General features: G+C 35.2%; 1 protein-coding gene across 1 annotated transcript in view; it reads right to left on the bottom strand.

Annotated features, from left to right (window-relative positions):
* Positions 1–19,050, bottom strand: part of VPS13A (vacuolar protein sorting 13 homolog A) — a 274,739-nt gene that overhangs the window by 6,840 nt on the left and 248,849 nt on the right. Inside the window, exons 69-71 of the mRNA XM_061132455.1 lie at positions 9,193–9,278; positions 6,195–6,318; positions 614–688 (exon numbers count right to left, since the gene is read on the bottom strand). Coding sequence (XP_060988438.1) covers positions 614–688; positions 6,195–6,318; positions 9,193–9,278 — 285 coding nt within the window. The remainder of the gene's footprint in view (positions 1–613; positions 689–6,194; positions 6,319–9,192; positions 9,279–19,050) is intronic.

Below are 19,050 nucleotides of genomic sequence, written 5' to 3'. Positions count from 1 at the left end.
ATCAATTCAGTCTTCCTTTTCTTGACAGTGCATATACTTTTAATTGCCATAATCCCTAAAGCATGTAGAGGGCTTTTCAATTCACCTAATTCACATTTTGAGAAGACTGAGGTTAACTGTCTTCCCCGAGGTCCTACAGTCAGGAAGGAACAGAATCAGTATCTAAAGATCAGATTTCCTGACTACAGGCACAGCTCCTCTCCCCTTGTGCCAGGCTCCAGCAACTAAAGGAAAAAACCACTGCAGCCCCACAGCAGAGAAATGAACAGTGTGGCGCTATACTCTCACTGCTGGGGCTGGCCGATGAGCATTAGAGCGAGTTAATTTCTTTTGTTTGTTGGCTTTTTTTTTTTTTTGCAAAGTATTACAGTTAAGATTTAAAATAAGAGAGCAATTTGATTTTAAAAACAAGTAGGTGTGTGAATTCAATCTAATGAAAAAATAATTTGGCGGGAAATATTACATAGTTACATATATTAAAATCATCAAAACACAACATAAAATTGAAAAACTAACACAACTTATCTACCTTAAAGACTAATATCAATACAACTTACACGGCTTTGAAATGAGAAGCTGCTATGTGTTTAAGTAAAAGGTTGACTATATTTACCCTTGCATCCTCTGGGGTTCTGAAGTTAACTATTTTTCCAAACTCTTTGGCATGGAATACAGACTTCACCCGTTCCTATAAACAGAGTAAGTACTTCATTAAAATGGAAATCTAGTTGCAGAAATACAAATAAAGAAATGCCATTAAAAAAAAAAGCCAAGGATGAGAAATCAACAAGAATCTAATACAAACCAACAAAAAAAGACTAAATTCTAACGCATCCATTATCACTAAACCTAAGACAAAAAATTTTAGGTGAGATTTCAATTGCTTTATAAAGCCATAAAAGGTTGGCACAGAGGATAGGACGGAGACAAATCTAGAAGCACTGCCACTGTTTTCCCTCTCTCAGATAGTTCTTGATTTCTGGCCATGGATTCCTGACAATTTTCAGCTGAAAAATAATGCACACGTGTGTGAATACACATACACGTGCACAGGTATGTGCATGTGTGTTTCTGTTTCTGTAACTTGACATTTTAAACCAATGCAATTCTTTTTATTTACAGAATGCAATAAAAATGTAGCTTCAGAATCAAAGAAATCACAGTGGGTGTTATATAACTGTTCTCCAATTATTTTTCACTCTTTTAGTATTCTGTTCAGTGCTTGTGGGAGAACTGTTGGATGGTGGTGGATGTTAAGTATTAGAGGGACAAACAGAATGGAATTATTAAGAAGAGAGAGGGGTGGTGATTACTTCTATTAACCATGGGTAAAGACATAAAAGAAGCAGTATATTACTAGTCTAACAATTTCTACAAGTAATTAGACTAAACAGGTATATACAGACTTCAGAAGAAATCAGATTCTTCTATTTAAAAAAAAAGGATGATTGCTAATATTAGGTCTCAGGGAAAGGTGGAAGAGGAAGAAATCAAGGAGATAAGAAGTTTATCCTTGTAGATAAAAAAAAAAAAAAAAAGCTCCGAAAAACACAATATGGGCTAAAGCAGAGCCTAATAGCTACTCAGGTCAGTCGCTCAGTCGTGTCCAACTCTTTGCAACCCCATGGACTTCAGCATGCCAGGCCTCCCTGTCCATACCAACTCTGGAGTTTACTCAAGCTCATGTCTATTGAGTGGGTGATGCCTCCCAACCAATCTCATCCTGTCACGTCTCCTTCTCCTCCTGCCTTCAATCTTTCCCAGCATCAGGGTCATTTCAAATGACTCAGTTCTTCACATCAGGTGGACAAGTATTAGAGTTTCAGCTTCAACATCAGTCCTTCCAATGAATATTCAGAACTGATTTCCGTTAGGATAGACTGGATGGATCTCCTTGCAGTCCAAGGGATTCTCAGGAGTCTTCTCCAACACCACAGTTCAAAAGCATCAATTCTTCAGCACTCAGCTTTCTTTATAGTCTAACTCTCACATCTATACATGACTGCTAGAAAAACCATAGTTTTGACTAGACAGATCTTTGTTGGCAAAGTAATGTCTCTGCTTTTTAATAAGCTGTCTAGGTTGGTCACAACTTTTCTTCCAAGGAACATCTTTTAATTTCATGGCTCCAATCACCATCTGCAGTGATTTTGGAGCCCAAAAAGTAAATTCTGTCACTGTTTCCACTGTTTCCCCATCTATTTGCCATGAAGTGATGGGACCGGATGCCATGATCTTAGTTTTCTGAATGTTGAGTTTTAAGCCATCTTTTTCATTCTTTTTCACTTTCATCAAGTGTCTTTAGTTCTTCTTCGCTTTCTGCCATAAGCGTGGTCATCTGCATACCTGAGGTTATTAATATTTCTCCCAGCAATCTTGATTCCAGCTTGTGCTTCATCCAGTCCAGCATTTCTCATGATATATTCTGCATGTAAGTCAAATAAGCAGGGTGACAATATACAGCCTTGATTACTCCTTTCCCGATCTGGAACCAGTCTGTTGTACCATGTCCAGTTCTAATTGTTGCTTCTTGACCTGCATATAGATTTTTTCAGGAAGCAGGTCAGGTGGTCTGGTATTCCCATTTCTTTAAGACTTTTCCACAGTTTGTTGTGATCCACACAGTCAAGGCTTTGGCATAGTCAATAAAGCAGAAATAGATGTTTTTCTGGAACTCCTGCTTTTTTGATGATCCAGCAGATGTTGGCAATTTGATCTCTGGTTCCTCTGCCTATTCTAAAACCAGCTTGAACATCTGGAAGTTCATGGTTCACATACTGTTGAAGCCTAGCTTGGAGAATTTTGAGCATCACTTTGCTAACGTGTGAGATGAGTGCAACGGTATGGTAGTTTGCGCATTCTTTGGCACTGCCTTTCTTTGGGATTGGAATGAAAACTGACCTTTTCCAGTCCGGTGGCCACTGCTGATTTTCCAAATTTGCTGGCATACTGAGTGCAGCACTTTCACAGCATCATCTTTTAGGATTTGAAATAGCTCAATTGGAATGCCATCACCTCCACTAGCTTTGTTCATAGTGATGCTTCCTAAGGCCCACTTGACTTCACATTGCAGGATGTCTGGCTCTGAGTGAGTGATCACACCACCATGATTACCTGGGTCATGAAGATCTTTTTTGTATAGTTCTTCTGTGTATTCTTGCCACCTGTTCTTAATATCTTCTGCTTCTGTTAGGTCCCTACCATTTCTGTCCTTTATTGAGCCCATCTTTGCATGGAATGTTCCCTTGGTATCTCTAATTTTCTTATCTCTAGTCTTTCCCATTCTATTGTTTTCCTCTATTTCTTTGCACTGATCACTGAGGAAGGCTTTCTTCTCTCTCCTTGCTATTCTTTGGAACTCTGCATTCAAATGGGTATATCTTTCCTTTTCTCCTTTGCCTTTAGCTTCTCTTCTTTTCCTAGCTGTTTGTAAGGCCTACTCAGACAACCATTTTGCCTTTCTTTTTTTTGGGAATGGTCTTGATCACTGCCTCCTGTACAATGTCACAAACCTCTGTCCATAGTTCTTCAGGCACTCTATCCATCAGGTCTAATACCTTGAATCTGTCACTTCCACTGTATAGTCATAAGGGATTTGATTTAGGTCATACCTGAATGGTCTAGTGATTTTCCCTACTTTCTTCAATTTAAGTCTGAATTTAGCAGTAAGGAGTTCATGATCTGAGCCACAGTCAGCTCCTGGCCTTGTTTTTGCTGACTATATAGAGGTTTTCCATCTTTGGCTGCAAAGAATATAATCAATCTGATTTTGGCATTGACCATCTGGTGATGCCCATGTGTAGAGTTTTCTCTTGTGCTGTTGGAAGAGGGTGTTTGCTATGACCAGTATGTTCTCTTGGCAAAACTCTTTTAGCCTTTGCCCTGCTTCATTCTGTACTCCAAAGCCAAATTTGCCCATTACTGCAGGTATTTCTTGACTTCCTACTTTTGCATTCCAGTCCCCTATAATGAAAAGGACATCTTTTTTGGGTGTTAGTTCTAGATGATCTTGTTGGGGCTTCCCTGGTGGCTCAGAGGATAAAGTGTCTGCCTGCAATGTGGGAGACCCAGGTTTGATCCCTGGGTTGGGAAGATCCCCTGGAGAAGGAAATGGCAACCCACTCCAGGATTCTTGCCTGGAGAATCCCATGGACAGAGGAGCCTGGCAGTCTACAGTCCACGGGGTCGCGGAGTTGGGCACGACTGAGCGACTTCACTTTCTTTCTTTCTAGATGATCCTGTAGGTCTTCATAGAACTGTTCAACTTCAGCTTCTTCAGCATTACTGGTCAGAGCATAGACTTGGATTACTGTGATATTGAATGGTTTGTCTTAGAAACGAACAGAAATCATTCTCTCATTTTTGAGACTGCATCCAAGTACTGCATTTCAAACTCTTCTGTTGACTATGAGGACTACTCCATTTCTTCTAAGGGATTCTTGCCCACAGTAGTAGATATAATGGTCATTTGAGTTAAATTCACCCATTCCAGTCCACATCAGTTCACTTATTCCTAAAATATGATGTTCACCCTTGCCATCATGTTTGACCACTTCCAATTTGCCTTGATTCATGGACCTAACATTCCAGGTTCCTATGCAATATTGCTCTTTACAGCATCGGACTTTACTTCCATCACCAGTCATATCCATAACTGGGTGTTGTGTTTGCTTTAGCTCCATCTATTTATTCTTTCTGGAGTTAGTTCTCCACTGATCTCCAGTAGCATATTGGGCACCTACTGCCCTGGGGCTACTCACTATTTCGTTAAGTGGCCACAGGGTCTTTCGTTTTCTGATTGAATCAGAGAAATTCTCAGTGGGTAAATTGGTCTAAGATGCTCAAAAACTAACATCCAGCCTACTTAAGAGCTGCCCCATCTCTGAAATGAATGGTAAGATTGAACTAATGGTCTTCACTAGTTAAGCATAGGACCTAGGCACAGTTCTGTTCTGTAGGCTAGCCTAGAAGAAATCTGTTGTTTTCGCCTGTGTCCAATGCCCCGTCTTCCAGTAATGATTTCTTGAATCACCTCTGGGTGACTACTTCTCACCATCTCTTACTGCCAAAACTTCATATAGAGCTGACCTTTCCTTCTTGGTAGCACCATACTCATCCTGTGACCTCCCCTGGCCAACTGGCTAACGTGACTGGTTTAGGAATAAGCAAGTGATCAAAGGTGGCCCAGTGAGACCACTGAGAAGCTTTCATTGTGCTGAGCTAGTAGGATATGAGCCTGGAACTTCTGGTCACAGTGTCACCAAAGGATAGACCGCTTGAGAATGAAGGCCACACTGAAGAAAGTAGAACCTAGAGATGGGGGCGGGAGCAATGGACAGAATGAAGGAGGAGAGGAAGGGGAGAGAATAAATGCTAATGATGTCATTAGAGCATAATTAAGTCACAAGATATAGGCTTGGACTTCTCAGTTATATGAACTAATTAAAACCCTCAAAACCAAACAAAACCACAAATTACAATGAACAAAACTAACTTGGCCTGAATCACATATTTCTGGATTAATACAGCCACTGCCAAAGTGGCCCTCCACATAGGTATCTAGTAAATACCTTGGGGTCAAATATATTATATTTCTTTCTATCACCTATAGTACTGAGAGTAGTCAATACAACTTACAATGGGTATTGAGACTCTTGATGATTTACCAAATGACTAGCAATTTTCTGTATTTTATATCAACATCCAAGTACCAGGTACTGCACTAGCTGCTACAAATCAAAGAAATGGTCTCTGCATTCAAGAAGATTACAACTGAATTAGGAAGATAATATCTATAAAAAGATAAAAAAAACTATTGATAACAGGCTGTTAGAAAACTTCTCAAGTGTCTTTTAGTTAGCATTTCAGGGAAAAATATTCTGTAGGCAACTGCCAGGGATTCTGAGGTATACAAATATCTCACTTTAGTGCCTTAGATAGCAACAAAGAAGGTACAGTTCTGTTACTGAGTATGAAATGAGGGCCCACAAATGTTGTCAATGTGAGAGAACAAAAGCGCATTTCTTCTTGGCCTAAGTTTCTTTTCTTTAAGCCTGAGTAAGACAGCAGGTGCAAAGGAAAACCATACAAAGATAAAGCAACATCTATAAAAGAAGCAGAAACATTACAGAGGTCAAGACTATTTTAATGTGTTGTTTTCAGCTCCAAGTGTTAAAAAATTCTATTCAACATACCTTTGCTTCAATGCGCAGTCTTCTCTCATGAACAATGAATGGCTCTTTGGTAAATTCATCAAAGCTATACTGCCACTCACAAGTAAGCTGTCCAAATGTTCCTTTTGTTACAAACAATACACCACTCAAAAAGAGAAAGAAGAATCCACTTTAAAAACTGAAGAATTTACATCCAATAATATAATAAAGCAGTATACATATTTTTTGCAAGGGCATGTAAAACATTCACTAAGAGACACCACAATCGAGGTCATAAAAGACTAAAATGAATTTAAGGGAACTGAAATAAAACATGTTCTCAGTATGTTTAATGAAATTAAACTAGAAAATAAGTAACAGAAATAAGGATACTTCCAAATGTTTACTTAACAGAGTACTTCCAAAAAAATAAATACATGGGTCAAAGAATCTCAAAGGAAATAGAACTAAATGAGAATGAAAACATGAAATCTGTAGCAATGTTTAGTAGGAAATGTATAGCATGACATACTTATATTAGAAAAAATACTTGTAAAGTGAAATATATTAGAATTTTTTTAAGAAATAGGAAAAAGTTAAGAGAACCAGTTACCAAGCAATATTTTGGAGAACTTCCATGGAATTAGTGCTTTAGAAAAAAATGCCTTTGTTGCTAAGGCTCCATAAAATATATTTACCAAACTTTATCAGAAAGAGATTTTAAAAAGTAATTCTTGTTCTCCCACAATTATTTTGAGGAAAGAAATCAAGAGATGCAAATAATTCCGTTTATAATAATTCTATTTAATTCTTCCTTCAAAGGCCTTTCTTCCCCAAGCCATCTTTCTGGCTGATACATCAATTGTAGGTACAATCAGAGGTTTCTTTAAGTGGCATATACTTTAAGTTAAGGGACTGAATTAAAGAAACAGTTGATACATGGCTAGAATGGAAAAAAAAAAGACAGCTAATCAAGATTTATTTCTTTCATCTCCATCTTCTGTCTCTGATCCCGTCTTTCACCGATCAGATTATAGAGACTGTTGGAATAGACCCACTGGTCCTCCAGAATATCTACAACCATGTGAAAAACCAAAGCTAAGCTAATTTTATTGCAGATACTTAGTATTTCCTCTCCTGATTCAAAGATCCTTTATCTTCAAGTGCAAAACTTGGAAAGAAAGTACATCCTAAGTATAAATATCATTTTTTCAATCAAATAACTCATTACACTTACTGTCAAGGTTTATATGACCACATTTAAAGAGGTCCACTATGTTGAGAAGAAAGTTATTTCTAAAATGTTGCAAGATGTGGAAATAATAAACTTTGTAAATGACTCTTGTTTTAACTCTGATGAGTCACCCTTCCCTTAGTCAATGGGGAGAAGGGTTAATAAAACATGACTGAATGCTGCTATGAACAAGAATGACTGAACCACTGGTCTTTAAATATAAAAGTTCAGAAACTTAGGTGTACATTATAGTACATATTTCTAAATGAATACTAGGCAGTCATTTACAAATTAAGAAAGATCCCCATATGCTGACATGGAGTACTCTTTAAGACATAGGCCTTAAGTAAAGAATTAAGGTACAGAATGGTGTTATAATAGATTCCCATTTACATTAAAATATGTATGTGTATGCCTATACAAAAAACTAAGATAAGGGCATATGGTCACATCACTTCATGGCAAATAGGAGGGGAAGAAGTGGAAGCAGTGGCAGATTTTATTTTGGGGGGCTCCAGAATCACTGCAGATGGTGACTACAGAAATTAAAAGATGCTTGCTCCTTGGAATGAAAGCTATGACAAACCTAGACTGCGTATTAAAAAGCAGAGACATCACTCTGCCAACAAAAGTCAATATAGTCAAAGCTACGGTCATGGACGGATGTGAGAGTTGGACCATAAAAAAAGGCTGAGTGCTGAAAACTTGATGCTTTCAGATTGTGGTGCCAGAGAAAACAATCAAACCTAAAGGAAATCAACCCTAAACATTCACTAGAAGGATTGATGCTGAAACTAAAGCTCCAAACTTTTGGCTGATGCAAAGAGCTGACTCACTGGAAAAGATTCTGATGCTGGGAAAGATGGAAGACAAAAGGAAAAGGAGGTGGCAGGGGATAAGATGGTTAGATAGCATCACCAACTCAATGGACATGAATTTGGGCAAACTCCTGGAGACAGTAAGCACAGAGGAGCCTGGCATGCTGCAGTCCATGGGGTCACAAAGAATCAACATGGCTTAGCAACTGAACAACAGCCACCAACATGCCTATACAGGCAGACATATGCTTTTAGGGGCAGATGTTTGCTTGCACAGGCATAGACTATTTCAAGGACACAAAACAAACAAAAGGAGTTGCCCCTAGGAGAAGAGGGCCTAGTATCTGAGATGGAAAGAATATTGGCTCTCACATCTATACCTTCTAAATACTCTGAGTTTTATACTCTATGTTACTCTTTAAACAAGAAAATTCAGATAGTGCTATAAATTTGGGGCTCAGAAATTATTAGGATTAAAAACATTAAACATGATTGCTAAGTTCAATAATCACCTTGAACCAACAAGATGCTTATATAAATTCACCCTTTTGGCAGTGAACAAACCTGCATCAGTCAGTAGGCCACTCCTTTCTATTTACTTGTATTTCTCCTCCTCAGCTACTTTTAGGCACGAGGCTTGCAGAGCAAGAGAATCACAGTTACTATGAAGTGAGGTGTTAGTCGCGTCTGCCTCTTTGCGACTCTATGGACTGTAGCCCACCAGTCTCTTCTGTCCATGAGATTCTCCAGGCAAGAGTAATGGAGTGGGTTGCCATTCCCTTCTCCAGGTGATTTTCCTGATCCAGGGATCGAAACCAGGTCTCCTGCATTACAGGCAGATTTTTTTAACTGTCTGAGCCACCAGGGAAGCTCCATAGTTACTATGAATCAGTGTTAAATATGTGGAATAAGATGTGAATAACAACTGCTTCACTTCATGAATGATTGTCAGTTAACCTGTTATCACATTATACTAGAGAAAGGTTACCTTTTGGTAATCATTAACATGTCTGTCTTATTGATCATAACATGGGTAAAATATTTGTATTTTGCAAATCTTCCATTTTCCATGACCTAAAAAAGAAAGGTGAGAGAATGAGGAAATTGATAATATCCTATTCTAATGCAAATAATGCTTAACCGATCCTCTAAAAACCCTTCTCAGGGGGGCAAATTCATTAACACACTTACACAGTAAACATATTGTCAGAAAGTTGAATATTTACAAAATCATTGCTACTCCTTCTTAAAAAGTGCCTTTTTGTACTACTTTATTCAAGATTACTCAACTGCAGCTACACTGGTGTTTAATGCTAGTTTTAGAAGATATTGTTATTTTACAAAGTTTAAGGGAAAAGACCCTGATGCTAGGGAAGACTGAGGGCAGGAGGAGAAGGGGACAACAGAGGATGAGATGGTTGGATGGCATCACCGACTCAATGGACATGAGTTTGGGTAAACTCTGGGAGTTGGTGATGGACAGGGAGGCCTGGCATGCTGCGGTTCATGGGGTTGCAAAGAGTTGGACATGACTGAGTGATTGAACTGAACTGAACTGAAGTGAAACCTATTGAAGTTAGTATTAAACAATCACATTCATTCTGTCTTGGAAAACAGATTAGTATTTGATCATATCTGTACAAAACCACATGCAAACACTAATACATATTTAAACATATGCATCATATAAACTACTATTAGCTCCCACCTTGCCTCTTCCCTATAATTGTCATATCTGCCTTACAAACATGCGTTTCTTTGCCAATCTCATAATTCATTCAAAATTAGGAAACAAATTATTTCTGGAAAGACAGGAAACCCCCGACCAGCCCATGGAATAGACTTTCTCTTTTAAGACTGCTGAAACATTGTCTATATGTGATGTGATCAACAGTTCTTTGTCTCACAAAATATAAAGTTAACTACATAAACAAAATAGACAATATTCTCAATATAATGTGCTCTGAAAATAGAATTACTCTGGCTACTTAAAATGTGTATCAGGCTAGCTTATTATTTATTAAAGGCAAGCAATGTAACTGTGACTAAGGTTCCTTAAGAATTTAGACAAAAATGTTAGATCTCTTGAAGAAGTTCCAAAAGAGGATAAAAAGATTCTAGAAAACTGTATTCTATGAGGCTATATCAAAAAACTAAAATTATGTAATTTAGAAGAAAGCTAACAAGTGACTTCATAGTAAGGTTGCTTTAGAAAGCTGATACAATAGACTTTTTATTAAAGGAGTTTTTAAAAAGCAGGATAAAACATACAAATTAACTGCATGGAAGCATTTTCTAACTTCAAAGATCATAATATTGAGGAAAGAGTAGCTTTACTATTTACTGTAGTGAGTAGGGCCATTTAAACTTCAATTCATTGAGTTACAAATGAAAAAGAGACATAACCACAGATTCAGAAAAATTAATTAAAAATTATTAACATATAAATTTGCAAAACTAGTGGTAAAGTGGGTCATGTTTTAAGAAATTATAAATTATTAAAAGAAAGAAGCATCAAATATTGGAGAGGAAGAGTAGAAATTACTTGCAGATAACAGTATCTGAAAAATCCAAATACAAAATCCAGTTAACTTTACTTTAAAACACAGTAATCAATTTGAAAAATGGAAGGAAAACAAACCTGCTGACAAAGGTAATAAAAAGATAAATCTTTATACATTAAGTTTAATTAATAACACACAGAATTTGTATGATAAAAGCTGTAACACTCTATTGAGGGGGATAGTAGAAAATTTGAAAATGGAAATCCATGTCTTTATCTTGGATACAAAAATTCATTATAATAAAGATTTTACTCTTCCATCCCATTTTTATACATGAACTCTTAATGTGATTCCAAGATGGTATTTATTAATTTGTTTTGAGGAGGGGGAAAAAGTGATTTGACAAAATTATAATAAGATTTGTCTGAAAATAAGTGATAATATAAACTATGAAAGGAGAATAAGAACTACCCTCGCTGACATTAATACAATTTATCAAGTTGCAGGCGTGAAACAGTTTGATGCTACTGGAAGTTATATACAGACATATCAATAGAAGGCATACAGATTCCGGAAACTGACCAAAATACAACAGGATTTTATAAAATCCTATATATCCAAACATAAGTATTTATAAAATCAACACAACATTTCAAATTATTGGGCAAAAATACGCATTTCCAAATAAATGATGTTTCAAGCAACTTGCTGGCTAAAGCTAGATCTCTGTTTCTCTCTTTCCACCACATTAATTCCACACATATCACTAACTACACAAAATGAAATTACAAAAGTACTAGAATAAAACCACACTTGTATGATTTTACAGTAAAGGTCTAAATGTAAAACACAAAGTCCATAAGAACTGTAAGTATGTGGAAATTAAACACCAATGAATAGCAAAACAGTAAGCAAATAAATAGAAATAAAATAAAAATAAAAGGATAAATTAGGAAAATATCTTGTCAATACAGTGATAAAGAACTAATATCATAACACACAGAATTCTAGTAATATGAATAAACCAATGGAAGAAAAAGGAGTTATTCTATAGGAAAACATGTAAGGATATGACCAGGTAGTTCAACAAAACACAAAATCTGACAATAAACATGAGAAAATGTTTAACCTAACTCAAAATCAAGAAAATTCAAGTCAAATAAATGTACCCTTTGAGTCAGAAATTCCACTGCTATGATTTATCTTATGCAAAGCCATGCCAAGAAATATATATAGGAATCTTCATGGTAATGTTCTGTTAAATGCAAAAAACCTAAATGTTCAAAAACAGGAGATTGTCTAAATAAATTACAGTATAGGCATACAACAGGACACTATACAATCATGAAAAAGAAACAATCCTGCTTACAAGGGTAATAAATAGTAGATGAGTATGTACTGATACTAAAAATTGGGCAAGATATACTATCTGAAAAGAAATTAAATTACCGAGAATGAATGAGGGGAGCAGCAACACATACATTTGCATAAAAACAAATAATTTCTGGAATGGTTGGTGGTAACACACCAAATCTGTTCACAGCATTTTTCTCTGGGCTTAGGAAGGATAAAGATGGGGATGGGGGTACAAGGTAAGCTTTTATTTATAATTTTACATCCTTCGTTTCAGTTTTATGGCACTGGAAGAAAAAGAAGCTTGCAAGTATTTTCTTTTGTTCTATATGGCTAAGTTTTAAAATACAGAATACAAATGTTTATTTCCTCAAGAATAGCACTACTAAAAGAAGCCAAGAGTCTACAAATCCCATCAATAGACTACAATCTTCAAATAACTTAAAATCTAATGGTTCAATTCTAAGTAACCAACTTTTATTTCAATATTGGGTTTGGGTATTGCAACTTAACTTATTATTTCTTTTCATCACCTTTCACTTTTCAGTCCCAATCTGATCTGTACATTTAAATAATTAAACCACTTTCAACAGTCACAATAAAATCTGATAAAAAGAAAGCTAATAAAAAGTAATTCACGCAATGCTTTTTGGAGTTCATCAAAAATCTCAAATGCAAAACTTGAAACAAGAGGGGTCAAACCGCTTTAAAACGTATAATGAATGTATCTGAATAAACATCAAGGATAACTCAACATGCAGCAAAATTTTACTGGTCAGTCTCCATTAAAACATGTGACTATGGAAGAACAACAGGATTAACCAGCAGAATTGACAACTTTAGAACTAAATCCCATAGATGGATAGGAGAGACTGTGATAGCTAATCATCTTTCATCATGCTGTGAAGAATCTACAAATGTCATGCCTTTGGTCACAATTTCCTGATAAAATTATTTGACTCTGTAAACTCACTACATATGAACGTTTATACTTTTCTAAACATCATTTCTATTATTTTGAAAATCTGGAATTTCAGACCTCAAGGAATATTATTGTTCATCCAAACTAATCTCTTCCTCTTATACATGAAGAAACCAAGGGTCATTTAAGTGTCCTTTCCATCTAATCCTTATGACAACCCTGTGTTATTAGGTTAAGATTACAGTGAACTGACTTGCTTGGGGTCACTTGGTCAGTACTTCAGACATGTAAGTTATGAATGTGGGCTCAGAAAAAGTGGTTTATTTCTAATTTCAATGCTTTTTTTCACTACACCATGTCACATGTTTCCGTGACCTCAAAAATGTCTTCAATATCCCTGGATGCTGGCTGTTGTCATGGAAGGCTGCTAAAGCAGCTCAGACTGGCTTAATTTTTTTTAGGTTAACACTGTTCCAATAGTATAATATTAATACCCTATCTTCTTCTACTCTGAATACATTTTAGGTATGAATGTTTTTCCTAAAATAATTTGTGATATCCTTTAAAATAAATGAGGAATTAGCAATACCAGGACTAGGAATCACATGTAGTCTTTGCATCAAGACCAAAGTTTGGCAGAAATATCAATGAGTTTGTCTGAAGTTTCAAGTACAACTGCCGGTACTTTAGACGTGTTCGTTGCACCTATATGCTACAGTGTTAGAAGAAAAGCATTTTTTGCCTTACTCATTAGTAGAATATATAAATTATCCATCATCATTTAAGAATTTTCTTAATGAAATAAACAGAAACACTAAGGAAACTGCATTTGTTGCATATAATTGTCAGAACCTATAGGTAGCAATTAAAATGTATGGTTATTGGCAAGGGTTTCTTTTACAATAGAAAGGATGAGTATGTAAACCTTAGTTTGCTAGATATAAAAAAATCCAAACCAAATTGGTTATACATTAGAAACACACAAAAAGTAGGAACTGGATAGACAGTTGTTATCAGTTACTCTCTACTAACATCCATATTTCCTGCCAGATAAGTTCCAGTACTTTAGAAAAAGAACATACCTAACAACTACAGTAATATAGAAAATACAGCTAACACTTTCAAACCATCCAAATGCTATGAAGTAGCAGAGTTCTATAACAAAAACATTTCCGAAAAAACAAACCAAAATATGAAAAGGCAGATGATAGGAACAACTCATTAACATGGAAGGCTTTAAGTCCCAAATACAAGGTGATAATATTCAGTATAAATATATTTAAGAAAATTAGGTAAAGATAGGAATACAGTGAAGTAAAAAACAAAACCAAAATCTGATTACTATCTGACTTTTTAAGAAGAGGAGTTTCATAGAGGTATATATTAAGAAACATATATTACATATATTGAGGTAGCTCATATATATATAATATATAGCTCATATATCATATAATATATACATATATTACATATATTAAGATAGCTCAGTTGGTAAAGAGTCCGCCTGCAATGCAGGAGACCCCAGTTTGATTCCTGGGTCAGGAAGATCCGCTGGAGAATGGATAGGCTACCATTCTAGTATTCTTGAGACTCCCTTGTGGCTCAGCTGGTAAAGAATTTGCCTGCAATGTGGGAGACCTGGGTTCGATCCCTGGGTTGGGAAGACCTCTAGAGAAGGGAAAGGCTACCCACTCCAGTATTCTGGCCTAGAGAATTCCATAGACCCCATGGATTCTATAGTCCATGGGGTCGCAAAGAGTCAGACACGACTAAGCGACTTTCACTTCACATGAGTGATAAAAGGAAAATGAAATTTATCTAGATGAAAAAAAGATAAAATACTATTGAGCAAGAAAATCTACTGGATAACCAATAAATGGTTTTACAGATTGGCTAATTTGGTTAGGAGATAATGGGGGGAAAAGTGAAAGGTTTATGAACAGATTATACTAAAAAAATTAAGTTTACTTTAAAAATGACAAAGTTCAGGGAAGTAAACATAAAATTAAAATGCTAAGTGCTACCATTTCTCAATTATTTAAGAAGTAAATAAGTAGATGAACAAGTCATCTACTTGTTCAAGATGACTTGTTCATCTACTTATTCATCATCTACTGAGAAAGTAAGTATAACTTCCTTAGAATAATATGATAAAACTTAGGGATAAAAAAGGATTCATCAATTCACTTCAAGTGTAAGAGACATGAGGGCTATGGCCGGGAAGAACAAGGTATTCAACTAAGCTTCAAGGGCAAATATAGTAGACATTCACTTTCTGAAAGCTCAGTGATTTCATACATACATATATATATGAAATAGAAGAGATATAAACACAAGTGAAGAGATATTCAGCTTATTGTGTGAGGCAAATTTTTTTTTTTTTTAACTAAATCTCATTGACTGTGTCATCAAATCTGAAGAGGATTAGGCTTTGTTTAATCCCGCCCCCCCCGCCCCCCCATATCTTTGTCTCCTCACACGCAAACAAGATATTCTGACTGTCAGCCAAAGTATAAATCATGCTAACACCTTACACAGCTGAGCATACCACTTGACATAAAATCAAACAGAAGAAAGTATTATCTTAAGAAATGTGAATTGTTACCTACTGGTTCAACTAAAATAGTCTGGAGAAAAGACAGAAATAGCTCATGATTATGTGCACTGACAACAGCAGACTATTAATCAACAGACCTAATGCAATCTAGAAGCAGAGCCAGACAAAGTGGTTTAGTGTAAGAGGATAGTTACAAAAGTTTTCCTAATGCATTTCCAGCAGAACTTCTACTGAACAACATTTATTGACTCATGACACTATACAAACATTTACTGACCCATGACACTATATAAACTTGAAAAGAGTAACATTTCTTTCAAAATATTAAAATAGTCAGGTGAGTCCAAATTACTGAGGTTTTACTGTTTCTATACAATTAATGTGTGGAAATTGTCACAACATTCTAACTATTCTATTAACCTTTAAAGAAAAAAAGGGCAAAATTTAATGATAATTTTGGCCAAGAGGAGACAAATGAGGAATTATGATGACCAAGAACTAGCATAAAATTATTATTCATCTGGAATAATGAAAATATAACAATGAGTTCCTATTAGACACTGTACTAATAATCATATACACGACCTAACTTTTAATCCTAGCAATACCATCAAGGTATTGTTAGTACAATGATCTCCATTTTACAGTCTAGAATATAAGATCAGACTAGATTAAAAGCTATAAAGCTAGTAAAAACAAATGGCTATTAATTGAACTCCGGTTTTCATGGTTCCAGAATCCAGGCACTGAATCATATTGTATTACCGCACCTCCAAGTATTTTTACTGTGAAAATGAGTTCACATAGAAGAACTACATGTATTCCAGTAGATGCAGTGGGATCCCATTTTAACAGCTCATTGAAATATGGACTCAGATAGTCCACAAGCTGTGTCATGCCTCTTGTAATGCTTCAATTTCAAATAATACCCATGGATAATTATCTATTTGGAAGATAATAAGACTAAAAAACAACTAACTCACATTCAAAGTGCACAAAATGTCTAAATGCACATTTTCCACATTGCTTCCTGTAGGATTTTTTCCAGTGGTAAATTTTCACTGGGTTACAGTTCATCAGAATCATCCTCAGAAGTAACCAGGATATCAATTTCATTTGAATTTACAACTAAAGACTCAACTGACAAAAAATCATGTGTGGTGCTTCCTTTCACGGATGACATTAAATTTTGTCTTCAGATGAATGAAAGCAGCCTCCAATCTAATTTTCTATGAATCGTTTCATTTGGCAGGAGAACAGCTTTTCTTTCATAGGATATTTGGCTAATAAAAAAGACTTTTCATAATTTATGCTAAAGTCTTTTAACAATATTACTGTTAAGCGCACACACTAAAAAAAAATATGGATGAACTTTTACTAAGCTCAATTTATGATGAGAATTATTTGCTGTCGAAAGTAACCAGGGGACATTGTAAGGCAGAACTCTTATAATCAGTAGAGAAATCATGGGTTGAGTCTCAGGTTACAATTTAGCGCCTTTAGCTAAATAGAGTAACCACCTTTTCAACTAGGACTTAATGTAGAAATTTAACTCTACTTGCATATCCTTGGTAAGCAAAAATAAGACTCAAGTTGAATCTATTTAAGCATAACACTTATATTTCTTTTAAAGTTAAATGTGCTACATTTCCTATTTTAATAATATTTATCCTTCCTTAATATATTTATAAATTTATGGGATGAGTGATTTAGCACATGTCACTTCAGCAAGCTGAGCTGTTTTCATAATTTGTGAAGACTGAATGATCACGTATGTTAAATAGCTTTGCAAACTGTCAAGCCCACACAAATACAAATTGCTACTGATGAGTTTTTTTTAATTTATGGGATGAAATGATGACAAACTTTTGAAAATGATTTAGTAATCAAATTAGCCTCATTTCAATTATTGGATTAAAAAATAATTTAAAAATTCATTGTACACTGGAGTGAGGAAACTGGAACCTCCCCTCAGTGAAACCATCACCTCCAGAAAAAGACGTAATTTCAAAGTCCTATTCACACAATATTTTTATATAATTCTGGACTATTCTAAGTGGGGTGAGTTACTCCACTAGCCCAAAATAAGTTAGTGGGGTTCACTACTAAATGTTCAAAAGTATAAGCTTTCAAAAATGATGTGTCAAAAGACTCTCCAAGAGAGTTCTGATCTAATAAATGAAGTATGAGGACTGTATCCAAATGGACAGGTCATCCATCGTCTTTTCAGGGGATATGCCTTATCTGAGATGTTAACTTTAATTTGCCTTGAGAACAGAATTTGGCTCTCTTCAGTTTTCTCATCCCATTCAGAAGTAAGATTCTGGAGAGGAAGAGTTAAAAGTGAAGAGTGAAATCCAATGGTCCTTTATCTCCTACTTCTTGTCCACTTACTCAAAATTTCAGATGAAGTCAGCAAGAGTGTTCAGCACTACTCTGGTGATCTGACTGCCTATAATAAGCCCTTTTTTCCAGATCAGTTGTAATTCTCCTCCCGAAGCAAAGGGAAAGACCACATCAGCTGAAGGCGTTATCTTCCAATTGCTATTAAGGCAGTGTTTGAAGCTACTTATAAACATCTGTAATTTCTGAAAGAAAAGAAATATACAACAAACAAAAACAGCCTCCCTTCTACAACAACTTATATAATGGCAACTATGATATCTTTGTAAGAGATATAAGAGAGTCAAAGACAACATAGAAAAAAATTTTAAATGTCTGAAATGGCTGAAAATTAGTTACTCCATGGGATAAAACAGCTGTCAATATTCATACACAATGAAAATCATAAGGATCATCCATACATGTAAACACATAACTGAATTTTCCAAGAAGAAGATTTATTTAAGGGATACATTTTTTTTAAAAAGCAGAGTCAAAAGGTAAAAATATGTCCAATCAAAAAGAAAAAGCTTCAAAAAAACCAACAAAAAATAAAAAATAATCTATGAGATTATCAATAAACAAAAAGAAAAATCTTCTACATCAGCTATAAAAATATAGAAAAGTTCTGCCGGTTATAATGTCTTGTAGAAATAAAGACCAGGTTTCCTACATTGGGGACTGAATCAATCACTTTTTTAATCTTTAGAAATTAAAAGTAATTCTTTAAAAAGTGATTCAATTTATAAAAATTTACAATAAAATAAAAATATATTAACAGAAATTTATATATTTGAATCATAATTAATAAATAAAATTTAAAAGTGAAATACACTGTAATAAATAGTGGGGAGACAGGGTAATTTTTTCTTTTCTATTCCTATTTTGCTTTACCGAGCATATATTACTTTAACAATGAAGAAAATAATCTAGTTTTTGAAAAATTTCACATCTTCTATAAAATACTGAAATTGCAGCTTGAGAACCAATGTAAATCAAGTGATTCACAAAATGGATTTACCTTTTTCCAAGCAGTGTGAGTCTCTATAAATTCTTTTAATTCAAAGCAACTCCAAGTTCTACTGAATACATTAGAAAAATCTTTGTAGACATAATATATGTAACAAG

The sequence above is a fragment of the Dama dama genome, chromosome 29 (assembly GCF_033118175.1).
Source record: "Dama dama isolate Ldn47 chromosome 29, ASM3311817v1, whole genome shotgun sequence".
Lineage (NCBI taxonomy): Eukaryota > Metazoa > Chordata > Mammalia > Artiodactyla > Cervidae > Dama > Dama dama.
Note: the sequence above shows the minus strand (reverse complement) of the source record. Positions and strands in the feature narration are given on the sequence as shown.